Genomic DNA, 17740 nt, shown 5'->3' with positions numbered 1-17740 from the left:
GTATCAAAGCCAGCAGAACACTCGATAGTTCAGATCTCCTGCCTCTGTGACTAATAGACAAAAAGATCTCTGAAAGGTTTAATGTCTTACTCAAAATTTCCCCGTTTCCTGTTTGAAGCTACTTAGTGGACACAGTGGGATGTTGATGGTTCCTCTCAAAGCAGTGCCAGGAAAATATCTGACATCACTGTGGGATGAGCTCAGCTGAGCACGTGGGCTTGCTGAGAGCTGGTCATGGCCAGGCAGGAGAGCAGAGCACTGGCTTTGCCCCTTAAACTCTGTCCTGGCAGCTGGCATTAGGACCATAGGTTCATTTGGTTAAAAAAAAAAATCATCAAATCCCACCCTCAACCCAGCACCTCCACCATATACATCACTAAGCCATGTCCCCAATGCCACATCCACACCTCTTGTGAGCACCCCAGGGACAGGGACCCCACCACTGCCCTGGACAGCCCCTTCCTGTAGCCATGGTATTTTCTGAAAAATCCCTTTGCCAGGATTTTTCTCCTGAGAAGCCTCAGAGGAAAAGAAAAACCATAATTATCTGCTGCTGTGGAATGCAACAGGTGCATCTTTGATTGGTCCATGGTGGTTGTTCCTAATTAATGGCCAATCACAGTCAACTGGCTCAGACTCTCTGAGAGTCATGAGCTTTTGTTATCTTTCCTTTCTTTTTTCTTTACTAGCCTTCTGATGAAATCCTTTCTTCTATTCTTTTAGTATAGTTTTAATATAATATATATTATATTGGTATATATATATGGTATATATTATATATATACCATATATATATACCAATATAATATGGTATATATCTCAACCTTCTGAAATATCATACCTTCTATATATAAATCAACCTTCTGAAACATGGAGTCAAGATTCTCATCTCTTCCCTTGTCCTGGGACCCCTGTGAACACCACCACGCCTTCCAGTGCTTTTCAACCCTTTCTGTGAAGACCACTTTCCTAAGTATCCAACCTAAACCTCCCCTGCTGTGGCTTGAGGCCATTTCCTTGTCCTGTCCCTTGTTCCCTGGGAGCAGAGTCTGACCCCACCTGGCTGCCCCTTCCAGTCAGGGAGTTGTGGAGAGGGAGAAGGTCTCCCCTGAGCCTCCTTTCCTCCAGCCCCTTCCCCAGATTCATTGCCCTACTTTTCACTGCTTGTCCTGGGCATCCCTTTGGTTTCACTGCAGTGCATCCCACACCTTCCCCTGGGAGCTGCACAGGTGGAATCAGTGGGGACCCCCAGGCTGTGCTCCAGGGAAAGCCTCATCTCCCTGTGTGCTTGTGGGTGAGCAAGGCACCAGTTCAGCTCCTGCCTCCCTCCTCTGCCCGGTCACACAGCTGGGCAGTGCCCAGCACCGTGCCATACACCTGAGTCATCCCTTGACTTTGTGCTGTGCTTTGGTTTCTTTCAAGTTGAATAATTCAGCACTGAGGCCACGTGAGCAGGACTTACGCAGTCTCTCCAAAAAAGGCCAAACTGACATTTTTGTTCAAACAGATTTGATTTTATTTTCTCCCCAAGGAAGCCAAATTTTAAAAAACAGAAATCTTATGCAAGGGCTGAACTCAAGCTACCTCTCTTATTTGTGCAGTGAAGCCCAAGGCAGTGTCTGACATGGCTGTGGCCATCACCAGCAAGGGGCTGTGCTGTGGGGAAGCTGATCCCTATCCCCTCACGGAGGACAGCATCACTGGTGCCATCCCTCTGCTCCTGTCTGGGCAGCCACAGCTCTTTGCTTCTCTGATACTGTAAGAAAAGCTCATCTCTGTCCTTGTCTGGAGAAATCCTTGCCCCTGGGAACTCGTGGCTCCCTCTTCCCTGTGCTCTGTACCTGGCCAGGCTTTGGGCTCCACCTCAGCGCAGGTCTGGGTGTTGTGTCCCACCAGGGAGGGAATTGGGCTGCATGAGGTCATGAGCAGCTCTGCAGCCTGCACAGCCCCTCCCTGTGCTTCCCCATGACTGACAATTCCAGAGAGCTTTGTAAATAATGTAAAGCTTTTGTCTGCTTGCTCTTCCTCCTCATCTGAAAATCAATGTGGGCGCGTGTTGTGGAGCACGATGGGCCCTGTGCAGGGGCTCCGTGTCCTTAGCTCCAGGGAGGGGACCCAAAGGAGCGCTGGGAGCCAGCCTGTTTGTCACAGAGCCACAGCAGGAGCTGTGTGGGGTGCTGCAGAGCCAGGCCCTGCTCTGCTGGGAATTGTGGGCATGGAGCCCTCTCTTCCCAGCCCTCTCCATGGCAAAGTGACGTCTCCATCTCCAGGCATCATGCCACAAGAAACCAGCCCCAAGCTGGGCTGATTTTCCTGAAATCAGCTGTAATTTCAGCCCCTGGGCTGAAGTGCCCTGATTTCCATCGGGTGGGATCTGCTTGGTCTGAAGCCAGCCCCTCCTGGATGTTGTGCAGACTTAGGATGTCTCACAGCAGCCCCTTGATCATCCTCCCACCACGCGTCGTGACGGCTCCAGGCTGAGGGAGGGATCAGCTCTTCCCACTGAGGGACAAGGAGAATGTCCCACCACTCCTAATCACCAGGCCTTTCATTTCAGAACAGTAATATTTTGACAAGGAGCTCATAGTCCTCCTTCTCCACTTCTATGCTCTCCTCAACAAAAAGGACTAATTCTTTTCAGAGCACAATGGACATTCAAAGCTTCACTTACATAAAAGCAGCCACAATGTCTCCATTTCTAATGAGTCATTGTTCCCTCGGTGAGTCCCTCGCTTCCTACTACAATACTCACTCCTCTTGGGTAATGAAAATTTAACTTTGTGCTGCTCCCGGTTGCTGGTTTGGGCACAGGAGGCTGCAAGCTGAAATAATTCAGCCAGGAACTCATGCAAACAGATTTCAGTCTTCAGAGAGCTTTAAAAGCCTGTCACAGACTCTGGCTTCAGCGATGGAAGGGGCTTCAAGGTCCTGCTGCAGCACAGACCGTGGCAATGTCATTGTGTAGGTGCCTTCCTCTGTTTTCTGGGTTGTTAAACAGGATTTTTGGGCCTTCTCACCATCCGTGGGCGTTGAGACATCTGAAAAGCAATGCCCTGGCACTGGCAGTGTTATTTCTCTTGGAAGTCACAAACAGAGAAGAGTTTCAGCCTTTGTTTGAAAGAACAAGGCGATATTACAGAGAAATACTGAGAAACAGGAGCCACAGGTACAAAATCCATTAAGGAAATAGAAAGAGTTCTAAAGTGGTTCTCTCTTTTTTCCTCCTTTTTTCTTCCTTTAGCTTTTATGACACGCTTGTGACTTCACAAGGATCCAGCCTGGGGTTTTTGAAAGCAGGGTTAGTGTTCTTGCCTGCTTGCTCTTCACTGCTGTGCCTTTATTGTCCCCTTTTGTTCCTGCCCTTCGGGGTTTCAGTGGCTGCAGAAGTGCCCCCCATGAGAGAGGCTCCTTGAGGAAGGCAGGATTTTGGGGGCCAGCAAGGGGGTCCTGCTGGTGCCTGGCAGTGGGACTGTGTTCACAGGGGTCTGAGGATGAGGGAAGGGACAAGGATCTGACTCCATGTTTCAGAAGGCTTGATTTATTATTTTATGATATATATTAAAACTATACTAAAAGAATAGAAGAAAGGATTTTCATCAGAAGACTAGCTAAGAATAGAATAGGAAGGAATGATAACAAAGGCTTGTGTCTCGGACAGAAAGTCTGAGCCAGCTGGGCTGTGACTGGCCATTAATTAGAAACAACCACATGAGACCAGTCACAGATGCACCTGTTGCATTCCACAGCAGCAGATAACCATTGTTTACATTTTGTAACTGAGGCCTCTCAGCTTCTCAGGAGGAAAAATCCTAAGGAAAGGATTTTTCATAAAAGATGTCTGCGACATTGGCAGCTCCTCAGGAAGAGGGGCAAAGCAGGAAGCAGGAGGAGATGGGAAGGCTCTGGGACCAAGAGCTGCTCTGGTGACACAGGTGACCTGTGGTCACAGCACACATCCAGCTGCAGGGCAGCTCCAGAGTGCAGTGGGACACTGGGCTGGTGCTGGACCCTGGCCAAGTGGCATCATTAGCATCTCATTTGCATAGCTGTTTGCTTTTAGAACAAAACCAAAAAATTCAACAATGAATTCAGAGCCCTGAGCTTTGCTTCTGCTCAGAGCATCTCTGTGCTGGATGGGCAGATCCTCAAGGGACACTCTCAGGGGCAGAGTCAGTGCCCAGTGACTCCCGGTGAAATTCCCAGGAAGCCAGTCATCAACTCAGTCATTTCTCTGAAAATATTCCAAGTCTCTACACTTGAGGGAAGAAGCAAGGTAGAAGTAAAACAGGGCTACACTTGGGTTGGGGGCACATGGACATGTTGTTGCATCTCCCTGCTTTGTTATGCACCACTTCCCAAATCCATTTGGGGATGCTTTGTGCAGCAGGAGGTGACAAGGAGAGGAGTGATGAGGATGCCTGGACTCTTGCTGGGCTCGTGTGGTGAACCCTATCTGCCTCTGGGGTCCCAGCACAGGAAGGAGCAGGAGCTGCTGCAGCCAGTCCAGAGCTGCCCATGGAGCTGCTCCAGGGCTGGAGCCAGGCTGGGAGAGCTGGGGGTGCTCACCTGGAGAGGAGAAACTCCAGGGACACCTCGGAGCCCTTGCAGGACCTGAAGGGGCTCCAGAAGAGCTGGAGAGGGACTGGGGACAAGGGATGGAGGGGCAGGGCACAGGGAATGGCTCCCACTGCCAGAGGGCAGGGCTGGATGGGATATTGGGAATTGGGAATTGTTCCCTGTGAGGGTGGGCAGGCCCTGGCACAGGGTGCCCAGAGCAGCTGGGGCTGCCCCTGGATCCCTGGCAGTGCCCAAGGCCAGGCTGGGCAGGGCTTGGAGCAGCCTGGGACAGTGGAAGGTGTCCCTGCCGTGGCAGGGTGGCAGGGGTGGCACTGGATGGATTTTAAGCTCCCTTCCAACCCAAACAATTCCATGATTCTCTGCTGAACTCCAATTCTGTAGAGATTTGGATTAACCAGTATTTATGGCTGAAACTCTGTATAGTGGAAAGGGAGAAGCTGGGAAGCTCCTGCTTGCCCAACAGGTTAGAGTCAAACTTCCTGCTTTGAAACCAAAGCATCGCTTTGTAATTCCATTTTAAACATTCCTAGAAAAATACCCAACTGACATCTCTCAGCCCATTTTCTTGTAGCTGAAAACGCTCAGCCTGCATTTGTAAATCACCCTTTCCCAATCTTTCCTCATTTTCAGTTATTTTCTGTCAAGTATCTTATCTCCCTTAAAACTTTTCTGCAAATTACTCGTTCCTTTGACATTAAGACATAAGCTGTAACGTGGACAGGCCTCTGATCTTCCAAACCCAGTTAAACCCAGTAATCAGACTTTAAGCTGATTTGAAAGTGAGTTGAGCTCTGTCTTCAGTACTTTTTTCTTTTTATTTTATCTGAGATTTAGGGAGAGATGATCCTGCTGTGGAGCAGGGACTGGGCCAGGTAATGCGCTTAAGGTCCTTACACCCATCTTTCCTCTCCTGTGACTGAGTCTGAGCTGTTTGTAGCTGAAATGGAGCCTTGGATGAATAAAAAATGGGTTTAAGTGACAATTCTTCACACTGAACAAACACAGGGAAGGAAAATACAGGAGACATATGCCATGTTTCTGCTCTGATTTTCCATGGCCATCAGCTCGTCTTTAAAACAAATCAAGAAATAAGAGAAAAAGGAAAAATAAAACATAAAAAGAGCTTCATTTCCAGCAGCAATTACCAAATGAAGCCTGTGCTTAATGGGCATTTGCAGAGGGCACAGACACCACTTTGTGCCTCTGCGTTCTCATTAGAGCTCGTGCAGCTCCCAGCTGACAACCTGATAATTCTCACTGATAAAACAAATCTTTTTGGGTTATTGCTGCCTTCCTGCACTGTCCCTGCTCACTCGCCCAGCTCTGCCTTGAGAATTGTCAGGATTACAGAGTGAGCTGTGAAAACCCAGTTAGTGGGTGGAAAGTATATGTTAAAATAAAACAACAAAACAGCAAAGCAAAACACCCACTTTTTCTGCTTTCTGAGTTTTCTCTCTCATCCCATTTTCCCTGCTATCCTAGGAGCGTTTGTCCTTTATGAATCAAAAAAAAAAAAAAACAATCAGAGCTGACTCATGTTCCTTTTGAAACCAAATATCTAAATCTCAGCACAAGGGTTTGTGTCAGAGGCCACCATGACTTCCAGTGAGTGCCTCCCAGCAGGAAAAACTGGAATCTCCTCTGGAATTAACCGGCCCTGTTGTGCAGGCAGCACCATGCCAAGAGCCACCACTGTGGTCTTTTGGAGTATCTGGGGTGAAAATCAGAGTTCCTTGGAGATATGTGGGTGCTGGAAAACCTGGGATCTCTGAAATACCCAGGTGCCCAAGGTGCTCCTGGAGATCTGCAAAAATTCCAGCTGGGCTTTTTACTTTCCTGTAATGTAATACCTCTGGAATTTCAAAAGGACAGCTCTGCTTTTCCCTGTGCTCCTTTAGGTGGCTAAGAGCGAGCTGAAGCCATAATAAATTAAATTTAAATATAAGCACTCATGTGGGAGCACACGTTGGTTCAACGGTGTGAGCTGGGAAATGATGGAGCTTCAGAGCCCTGCCCTGTAGGAAAGGTCCTGCAGCTCATCTGGAAACAAGTTCAGATGCAAGAACTTGTGTCACACTTAACCTTGGTTCTGGATTAATCATCAGGCAATGATTAAATGGAGTCGGTGTAAATTAGGATTGAATTGATTTGGGGTGGATCACATGGAGACTGTCCTGCTCTGACAAATTGGTTTTCAAGAGGAATTTTTCCTCCAGCCCAGTCCCCTTCCATGGACTGAACACAGACAGTCAGTGGAGGGCACAGGCTCTGAATTGCTGCCTGATGCAGGCCCATAATTCCTACCCAGAGAGGCTCCTGGTCCTACAAACCCCACAGGTTACTCAGTGAGGGGCAATTCACTGGTTCTGCCTTCCCCCAACACCTCTTTCCCAGATCAACTCCTGAATCCAGAATCAGAGCAAGACTAAGTGGTGGCAGAGCAATTGGGATGCTCTACAACCAACCTACACAAAAAACTGTACTCACAGCAGCCCAGATATCAGCAGATCTGCCTGAAATTGTCCCACATTTAGGGTCTTCGAGCTTCAGACTGTGGCTCTGCAGGGGGATTTTGGGGCTGTCCCATGCACTCATTATGGAGAGAAAAAGAAATAGCAGAATTTAACACTTTGAATCCCTGGAACATCCAAGGTTGGATGTGGCTTAGAGCACCCTGGGATAGAGGAAGGTGTCCCCACCCATGGTAGGGGATGGAATGAGATGGGCTTTAAGATCCCTCCCAGCCCAAACCATTCTGGGATTCTCTGAATAATTTTCAATCATGGCAAAGCCAAGGGAGAATGAAAATAAAACTTAATGCTGAGTAAACTCTGCTGTGGAAGAGGTCACAGTGACTGGAGTGCTTCCCATGGAAAATGAGAAGTGCCATGTCACACCTGAGGTGTGAGACATGCCACCATGGCAGGAGATGACCAGGGGCTGGGATTTGTTATTGCAACATTGCAGGTAGGGAAGGGTGAGGAGAAATTTGTGAGTTTGACAATGCAGCTTCGAGAAAGGCAATGCTGAGGCAGAGCTGGGCCTTCCCTTCCCCTCCAGATGTGTGGGAAGGTCCCAGCAAATGCCAGGAGGTGACACCTGGGGAGGGAGCAGAACAGCAGCAGTTGGTTGTTTCCCTGTGTGTTTTATAGCAGGTTGTTTCCTTGCACAACCCGATTTCAGAGAGCACACGAGGTGGGAGCAAGGCTCAGAAGCAGAGGATCAACATCCTCTTTTATTATGTGTAATATAAAATACTGCTGCTGCTGAACATCCTGCTGCTTCTCTGTCTGTGATCATTGTGGCTGAAACACTACCACCACAATTTGGAATACAACAGTTACAAGAAATGCTGGTGCCTCTTGGTTGGAGATTTCTTTTCCCCCTAGGGAGCAAAAATATTGCAAATATTTGTCTGTCACAAAGTGCTGTGTCCACCTCTGGGTCCTCAGCACAGGAAATACATGTAGCTTGTGGAGTGAGTCCAGAGGAGGCTGCAGAGATGCTCCAGGGCTGCTCTGAAGCCAGGCTGAGAGAGCTGGGGATGCTCACCTGGAGAGGAGAAGGCTCCAGGGACACCTCAGAGCCCCTGAAGGGGCTCCAGGAGAGCTGGAGAGGGACTGGGGACAAAGGATGGAGGGACAGGACACAGGGAATGGCTCCCAGTGCCAGAGGGCAGGGATGGATGGGATATTAGGAAGGAATTCCTCCCTGTGAACATGAGCTTTAAGGTCCCTTCCAACCCATTCTATCATTCTATGGGGCAATCACATAATTAAGCAAACACATAATTAAGAGCTGCCGAGATCAGTCTCCCATTTGTTCTGTGCCAGGAGCGTGCTGGCCTGCTGCGTCCCAAGGAAGTGCATGGTGTACAAGGCACTGCAGAGCTGACCATGTCCTGTTCCTCTCTGTTCCCGTGCAGGCCAGGCGTCCTCGTTCACGCAGCAGCCGCAGGACCAGGTGGTGATCGCGGGGCAGCCGGTGACGCTGCTCTGCGCCATCCCCGAGTACAATGGCATCGTGCTGTGGATCAAGGACGGGCTGGCCCTGGGCGTCGGACGGGACCTCTCAAGTAAGTGGGGACACCCCATTAGAATCCCGGGTACTGAGGTGTTGTGATGGGACTTCAGGGTTCACCTCAGAACCTGGGTCCCTCCCCTGCAGATTCCCTCCCAGGTGTGTCAGTCACCTCTCCTTTCCCCTCCCTGACCCCTCCCAGCACTGTCTGTCAGTCCTGGCATTCCAGAAGGGAATTGGCAGATCCAAAGGATGCCCTCTACCCCTGGGGGGCATTGGGCCATCCAGATGTCCTTTGTCCCTTTGTCCCTTTGTCCCTCCCCTCCTGTCCCTGCTTGGTGGCTCCCTGCCCCTTCCCTGCCCCTCTCCCCGGGGTTCAAAGGAGCAGCAACCACGGGCTCAGGGAGTTCTGTTGGAGCTGGTGCTGCATTCAGAGGCCTGTGGGCCAGAATAAAGCTCTGGATCCAAACCCTCCATCAGAACCGACTCCTTTCCTTCACCATCCCCTTAAAGCTTCTCTGCTAAAGGGAAACCTGAGGAGCAGCCCCTGTTATGGGGGGAAGCTCCATCCCAGCACCACCAGAGCTCCTGCAGGCCTGGCCTTGTCCCCACGGGCCCAGTGCAGCACCCAGCCAGCCCAAAGTGTCTGTGGGGTGAAACACCACACACCCAGCCAGCCCAAAGTGTCTGTGGGGTGAAACACCACACACCCACAGCCCAAAGTGTCTGTGGGGTGAAACACCACAGTGCCGCTGTTTAGGGCCAGACAAGCACAGGCATGTCCCATCCAGCTATATTGATTTTATTTCAATATTACAATACTGAGGATTGTAAACTTTCTGTACTGACAAACAGTAACCCCCAAGAAAACACTACATTTTACCTAAAATTGTAAAAAAAGCCTTCTAAAAAGTAAGTCAGGACACCACCTGTTAGAAACCTAGTTTGTAAGAATAGTAAACTTTCTGTTCTGACAAACACTAACCCCCAAGAAAACACTACATTTAACCTAAAACTGTAAAAAACCTTCCAAAACTAAATAATGAAATGAAAATTATGTATGTATACTTTAAAGAGAAGTGTATAATATCATGTAATAAAAAACTTAAAATTTAAAATTTTTAAATATTACAATATTATATATATATTAAACACAATTATATAGAATAGAATAGAATAGAATAGAATAGAATAGAATAGAATAGAATAGAATAGAATAGAATAATCAAACTTAGTAAACCTATATTATATTATTTTATACATAATATATAATATAATACATATAGATATATACAATTTATATATATATAGCAAAATAAAAGTTTAAAAACCAAAACTAATCCTTCTTCTTCACCTTCTTCTTCATAAGTTTAAATGATATTACATAATTAAATAGAAAATTAAATATAAATAAGATAAAATAATAATAAAAATATAAATAAAACAATAATAATAAAAGTAAATAAAAATAATAAATCTAAATAAAATAAAGAATTAATTTAAATAAATTATTAATTTAAAATTATTAATTATACATTTAAATATTAAATAAAATAAAATGAGTCAAAAATAATTAGTTATTAAGTAAAAATAAAAATAATTTCAGTGTCATTTCTTAAACAATTTATCAATAAAAAAACTTATAAATAAAATACAACTCCACTTTTAACACATTAAAATAAGATACTATAAAACTCACCATTTATAAAACTATAATATAAATAAAAACTAATAAGCATCTAAATCCAAACAAAAAATACCATCTCACACATTTAATCCCAACTTTAACCAAAAAAAAATCCACAACCATCCTCCATAAAGAAGAAAAGCAGGAGATCTCCTTGCCCAACATTTATTTGGGGAATAATGTTTTCATTTCAACTCCAACACCTTCCAGTCCACCCAAACATAGGCACTGATGCCTGGAATAAACCAAAATCTGTTTCACTCTGACCTGAAACAAACCTTTGACTCCCACAGATGTCACCTTGCCCTTTGGAAAGGCCTGGCTTGATTTCCTTGGAAATTAATGTCACCTTTCCAAAATGTGGGATGAAATGTTTTATAAATGTTGCAAGTACCTGTTCTGATATTCTCAAAAATGAAAACAACCATTGAATACCCTGAGTTTGAAGGGACCCATAAGGCTCTGTTTGCTTTGGACAAGTGTTTGTGACTTCCTCAAGCTTTGGTTTTGGCAAATTATAGTTTGGTGACCAAATTGCTCAGAAGTCACATTCCTTAATCCCACACCCTCACTGTGATCGAGGGTTAATTGCAGCTGGTGAAGACTGGTGCAATACTGGAGAAGTTTCGAGTTTATTCTGTATATTTTGCTGGAAAACACTAATTTGGAACTGAAATATTTTACGTGAATAGGAAGAGTGTTTGCTGGAACAGTCTGGGAGGACATGGAGCCCTTCAGGAGCTGCAGTGTCCCCCAGGTTCTGCAGAGTTTGGACACATGTGACACTGCTCAGCTCCCAGTGACCTGGGAGTTTTCCCCTAGACAAGAAGCAGCATTGAGAAACCAGGGGAGGCTCCATGCTTTTTGGTCTCCAGGGACCCCGCTCCTCCCTAAAGTGCAATGCCTGCTCCTTCTTTCCCTCAATATTTTATTAATACCTATAATTGCTCATTTACAGCTGTGCCTGAGTGAGCAGCCCCATCTTCACCTGTTTTTCAAAGCTCTGAGCCACAATTTTTGCATCCATTAGAGAGCTGAGCTTCCCATGCAAGACCTTGCAACACGACTGAGTAACAAGAGCTCCAGTGAAGGAGGGAGCTGATGTGAATGACTTGCACAATTAACAGAGCCAGGGCTGCTGGAAGCCACAGGAGCTGCCAGCTCGCGTGATACCAGCTCAGCCAGTGTCTAATTAGCACAATACAAACAAACCCATCATTTGTACTCCTCACGGTTCAGGAGAGCAAATCCTGCTGTTGATGACTTGAGAAACAACAGAAGCACGAGTGTGTGCCAGTGCTGGGTTACACAGGGCACAGGAGGACACGGGGGTGGCACCTTTCCTCCTGTGTGTCCATCTCGTGTGTCAGGCCAGGCTGACCAGGGCTGCAGGTGTCCCCGTGTTGTGTTGCACTAAATTGTTATTTAGTTGTTTGCACTGAGTGTTTGGTAATTTGCACTGTTCACATTACTTGTATCCCATGACCTGAACAGCCCACCCAGACACAGATTCTTACACCCTCAGACCCCTGCCCAAGCTTTACACAGAGCTAATCATGGTTGTATTCCAGGGTGTCACCTCAGCTGACTCCAGGAGCTGAGGATATTCCATGGTGGGTTGCAGAGGAGCAGGAGCTGGTGGGTTTCCTGGTGGAAGAGCTCACCCCTTTTCCTTGCCCACGGAGGCTGTGAGTGCCCCAGCCGTGGAAGGGTTCAAAGCCAGGCTGGAGAAGGCTTTGAACAACCTGATCTAGTGGGAGGTGTCCCTGTTCATGGCAGGGGGACTTGGATCCCGATGATCTTTAAGGTCAAAACCAAACCTTCCAACAGTTAACATTCTATGATCCCATGATTCCTTGGGACTTCAGTTAATGCTCCTTCATCAGCACTTCTTTTTTGAGCCTGTAGAGCAAAACATGCAGTCTCTTTCCTGGATTTGGCAGGTTCTTTCTCTCTCTTTGGGCTGCGTGCCCAGGAGGGGAGGAAGCTGCCTGGATCCTGGGAATTGCTGTGGGGTGCCAGGTCTCTGGACCCATGCTCTGCTCTCCTCATCTCTGGGCTCGTGGCCCCAGCTTGTTGCAGCATATATTGCAGTTAAGACAGCCACAATACACAGAATATCATCATACAATTTCAGAAAGCTTCAACCCATACAGAGTAACACCACATCACTTCAGAAGGCTTCAAGCATCAACCCTTCTTGTTCTTTAGTCCTCATGGTTCATGCCTTACCCCTGTGTGCCCTCTGTTCCCTGGGTGGTTGCTCAGCACACCTGGGCACTCCATGGCTCATTGCTGTCAGTGCTGCTCACAGCTGTACCCATGGGGATGAGGCTCAGCCCCATCGCAATCACCACAAATTCTGTGTGCTACCCCAGCTGCCTCCTGACCCGTGCTTTGCCTTGGGCAGGTTACCCACGCTATCTGGTGGTAGGAGACCATCTGTCAGGTCAGCACCACCTGAAGATCCTGCGAGCTGACCTGCAGGATGACGCCGTGTACGAGTGCCAGGCCATCCAGGCCGCCATCCGATCCAGACCTGCCCGGCTGACCGTCCTCGGTGAGTCCTGGCTCCTCACACCCTCGGGATTTGTTGGGCTTTCACTGCCTTCGTGGTCACACTGAGCAGCTTTTGACAAAATGTGTTGTTGCTGGATCAAGAGGGCTGGGAATGAATCCATGGTGAGAGCAGTGGGGGAGCAGCTCAGTCCTGAGAACAGGATCAAAGGAAGCTGCTTGGGGAGTGAAGCAGCTCTGGGGTGGAGTATGACAGTTCTAGGAGTAACACAGCCACCAAGTGTTTGGCACTTCAGCTTTATGGATTTATGCCTCAATTCAAGAGAGTCTGTCCATAAATTTAAGGATGTGAAGAGTGTCAGTGTCATCACTTATGCGTTACCCTGCCTACAGGACCAGGACGACTCCACCCCCTGAGAAGACTCATATTATGCAGTATTTTTAAACCATCTACATGCTAATATTTTATCACCTTGTGTTTCTTAGTAATTCATCTTTCCCATGAGCAGCACAGGAAGGTATTACCTGGAATCCCAAAATCATGTAGAGGATTTTTTTTTTTTTTTGTGGGAGGTGGGTGGGGAGCACTGGCAGAGCTGGACGGAGGCTCTGGAGAAGGGGAGCACTGGAGGGATTTGTTGGCCATCTGGCAGAGCAGGAGGGAGGCTCTCCCCACAGGAGTGCTGGGAAAAGGCAGGCACGTCAGCCAGGCTTCCCGGCATGGACGTGGCTTCAGAGAACTTAATGAAAATGGTATTTTTCTCAAGCAGCTTGGACAAAACCCAGTCTGCATTGCTGCTCCCAGATTCATCCTGATTATTCAACCCTCAAAGTGAAACCATTTGCATATTTAAGTTTGTTTAAATTGAAGATTGGATTTCTTTTTTCCTTGTTTTTATTCCTGGTTAGTTTCTAGGGAGGAAAAAAATCCTCATTTTAAAAAGATCCAAATCAAGAATTTTGTGGTTTTAGTCAGATCAACACTGATTAGTTTTAAGCAGCCAGAAGAAGTGAATTAAGGTACCAGCTGTGGTTGAAGGTGCACCTCACTGGAGTCTGCACTATGAAAATGAGTTCCAATTCCTGGTTTGCAATTTCCCCTGCATTTGTTTTCCTCCCTCCACAACCCTACAACATTCCCCACTCCCAAACTTTCACAGCTGCCATCCCTTCCTTCCCTGACCCTGATGATAATGATGATTTCTCCTTCTTCTCAATCAACGCTTGGCAGCAGCTCAGAGCTCTGACATGTGCCATACATGAAATAATCCTGGAAATGAATAGGAAAGGGGAATGCTGTCTTGCTCACCGACAGCCCCTCCTTCGCCTGGGCTCCCTCCTTCTGTTGTGAAAGCAGAATACATTGAGGGAGCCAGACAAAAGAAATAATGTTATTTAATTAGAGCTAAAGATTTCAAAACTAATTTAGTCCCAGGGCGTACGTCAGAGCTGCTGCGAAGCGTTGATTGAGCAGAGAGATGTTTTTATGGATCAAAAGGAAATCGTTATTATCTTTGGGGTTATGGAATGTGTTGAATAGATGGTAGTTAATGTTTATGTGGATATACATAGTAGTTGCTAATTGGTACATTTACCTAAGATGTTCAGCAACTTATATTTGCAGAGTGTTTTCCTTTTAAGAAAATTAAAGTTACAGCGTGTTCAATTTAGGCCAAATCGATGAGCCAGTGTGGGTTTGGAACTGACTGGTAGCTCATCTTTAACTTTAGGGGTATTTATGCAGATGTTCTGAGGGGGGGAAAGGGGTCACAGCCCCAAGGCTGCCAGAGCTCCAGGAGCATTTGCACAATGTTCTCAGGGATGGACAGGGTGGGATTGTTGGGGTGTCTGTGCTGAGCCTGGGGTTGGACTCAATGATCCTGTGGGTCCCTTCCAGCTCAGGAAATTGTGTGATTCTTTGACATTTCAGGCTGACTGGGGAGGTAGGAGTGATGATCTCACCTTTTCAGGGGGTTGGTGGTCAGCAGCTCACACTGCTCCTTTGGGATGGGGTGTCCTGCGCTGGCAGCGAGGGCAGGGGCTGCTGTGGGATCTGTGCTCTGTGTTTCAGCCAGCCCACTGGAGGGGACAGAAGTGGCACATGAAGAATGGAAGCCTTAAGCTCCCGTGTTTCTGACAGATGGGGACAATGTGCAGCCTGTCAGGCTGAACTCACTGCATGGCAGGGGGGTAACACATGTCTGTGAAGGGGGAGAGACATTTCTGGTGCTTCCAGATGTGCAGCACCACCAGCTGTGCAGACATGTCTGCTCTTAGCATGCAGTGTGTGAGCCTGCTGTAGTTGTGAGCTAAGCAGCTGTGTCTGGAGGGAGCTGGATCTCCCAGATTTCATCTCCCTGGGTTGGGAAGGGATGTGCCAGGCTGCCTGAGCTGCTCACAGGAATATGCCTGGGGAGTGTTCCTTCATCCCAGTCTGTCCAGCTTCACCGAGGCTGCAGACTGCCCCTGGGCAGGAGAGGATCCCTGAGGCATCCCTGGAGCTGGGTGCAAACCACGCAGCTCTCTAGGAAGTGATCAATCACAGCTGAGGCAGAGCTGAGAGGCTCTGGTGGCTGGGGGGGCTCTCTCTGGTGGCTGGGGGGACTCTGTTGGCTGGGGGGGCTCTGGTGGTTGGGAGCCCAGCATCTGCTGCTGGTTTCTCAGTGACTCAAGGGCTCTTCAGCCACTCGGGTGTTAGAGGCAGTTCTGGGGAACTTTGTCCTGCTCTATCATCCCAGCCTTGTCTCTGAAAAAATGACCCTGCCTGGTTTTTTGTATGTGTTGGTGCTGCCTTGTCTGTCCTTGCCAGATTTTCCACTTCCTTGGTATCAAGAAATCCCCTAATGCCTCCAGATTCAGGCTCCAGCTGCTGTCATTCATGTCTGACAACAGCTTCACGGGGCTGATGCCTCCTACCTCCCTGCTCATATGCTGAGCTACACCATATTTTAATTAAATATTTAAGGTTTTGTCACATTGTTTTCAAATCTACATGGTTAAATGTAGTGGAACAGATCATTCCATAGCCTTGGAAGTCCAAACACTCAAACAGACGAGCCTATTACTGTCATCAGCATCAGGGAAAGTCTTTTCTTTGTGGAGTTCCAGGGACAAATGTTGCTGGGAAATGTTGTGAATGCATCCCAAATCTGGAGGGTTCCCTTTCTCCAGGTCTCCCTCACCTTCCCTCCTACCATTGCCCAGACTCTCTGGGGAAGGAGTCCCTGCCCATTTTCCTCAGGATATCTGCCCCAAGCAGGGAAGGTTGATAAATCTGATGGGATGGGATTTGGGACATATGGAGACATTCAGATTTTCTGCAAGCAAAGGATGTCAAGACAGTTTGGCTGGGGAGCCCAAGCCAGGCAGGCTCTGGGAAGCCACTGGAGGGCTTTTTGCTACCTGGTACATCTCTAATGGCAGACTGCTTAATTTATGATCTATTTAACTAAGCCAGGGTATTAATTAAATAAAGTAAGAGCCTGATTAGGACTTGGAGAAATTTAAAAATAAAATCAGGCAGCAATCGAGCGAAATTGCAAAGCAAACACTTTGGCTGTAACCACTGGAGAGTTCCCTCCAGTCTTCCATCAAAGCTCAGAGCAGGGAGGGCAAATACAAGAGATTATATTGCCAACAGATGTGTGTTGTTAAAATATGCATCTGCCAGCCGTGTAGCTTCAGGAGCCAGAGGGCTCGCTCGTGGATCCTTCTGCACTCGCGGGACCGTGAAGGAATTTGAGGCCCCGGCAGCCGAGCTGGGATTTGCAGACACGTTAATTAGCGATGAGTTCCCAGATCTCCGAGGCAGCCAAGCGAGGAGAAACTTTGAAGAGAGCTTTGGTTTCCCTGGGAGGGAGTGGGGAGGGAGAGAGGAGCCCCGGCTTGCAGCATCGATGTGGCCACGGCACGGTGACACCTTGGCCTGCGCTGACACCTGGGCCTGCGCTGACACCTGGGCCTGCGCTGACACCTTGGCCTGCCATGACACCTCGGCCTGCTGTGACACCTCAGCCTGTGGTGGCACCTCAGCCTGCAGTTTCACTTTGGCCTGCAGTGACACCTTGGCCTGCAATGGTGACACCTTGGCCTGCAGTGACACCTCGGCCTGCAGTGACATCTCAGCCTGCGGTGACACCTGGGCCTGTGGTTGTAGCAATGTATCTGAACAACTGAGGCCACATTGTGCACCAGCCATGCTGCTTGTAGTTATTATCATTAGAGCCCTCTGGAATTCATCAAGGTTACTAAGACATAAATTGTGCTAAATTAAGGAAGAAGAAGCTGAGAAACAGAATTCCAAGACCACAAGAACTGGATAAAGGAGGGTGGTGAACCACCTGGACTGTAACCAATGACATATTCTGAGAAGTGTGTGCAGAATGTGTGGACAAACCAGAGGCACCAATCAAGAGATGGGTGATCAGCGTGTGCAGGAGGGTTAAAATACATAAATAAGTGCATAATGAAAACAATAAAGGGCTCCTGCTTAATCATATTAGTTAGTTGTCCAGGAGTCCTGATTCTCCACTCTGAAGTGACACCTCAGCCTGTGGTGACCAGGGCTGGCAGAACCCACTGTGCCCAGAGGATGGAGCAACCAGGAAAATGAAGCAGATGGATGACAAGGTGTTGGGAAAATGGATGGCTCTTCTCCTTCATGGCACCTTGGCAGGAGCATCCCAAGGCTGGTCTGTCCCCCCAGCAGGAGATGTGGCACCTCCAGCCCAGTGATGCCTTGTGAAGGCTGACCTAGAACAAAGACTGGACAGAGCTAAAGAATAAAGCAGGGATTTATTAAAAGGCCTCAATGGACACACCTTAGGCAGCACAAGAACCCAGACAGGGCTGCACCCAAGATGAACCAAAATGGTCACAAAAATGAACGACTGGTTACAAGGTTTCTCACTTTTATAAATTCTGCTCCATTTGCATATT

At 47.8% G+C, this 17740-nt stretch overlaps 1 protein-coding gene across 3 annotated transcripts in view; it reads left to right on the top strand.

Annotated features, from left to right (window-relative positions):
- KIRREL3 (kirre like nephrin family adhesion molecule 3) overlaps positions 1 to 17740 on the top strand; it is a 413421-nt gene that overhangs the window by 285950 nt on the left and 109731 nt on the right. For all 3 annotated transcript variants that reach the window (XM_005494941.4, XM_005494940.4, XM_005494942.4), the window contains 2 exons: positions 8504 to 8653; positions 12696 to 12845. In XM_005494941.4, coding sequence (XP_005494998.2) covers positions 8504 to 8653; positions 12696 to 12845 — 300 coding nt within the window. The remainder of the gene's footprint in view (positions 1 to 8503; positions 8654 to 12695; positions 12846 to 17740) is intronic.

This window comes from Zonotrichia albicollis, chromosome 27 (genome assembly GCF_047830755.1).
Source record: "Zonotrichia albicollis isolate bZonAlb1 chromosome 27, bZonAlb1.hap1, whole genome shotgun sequence".
In the NCBI taxonomy this organism is placed as follows: Eukaryota; Metazoa; Chordata; class Aves; order Passeriformes; family Passerellidae; genus Zonotrichia; species Zonotrichia albicollis.
The sequence above is the reverse complement of the archived record's forward strand: the minus strand, read 5'-3'. Positions and strand labels throughout refer to the sequence as shown.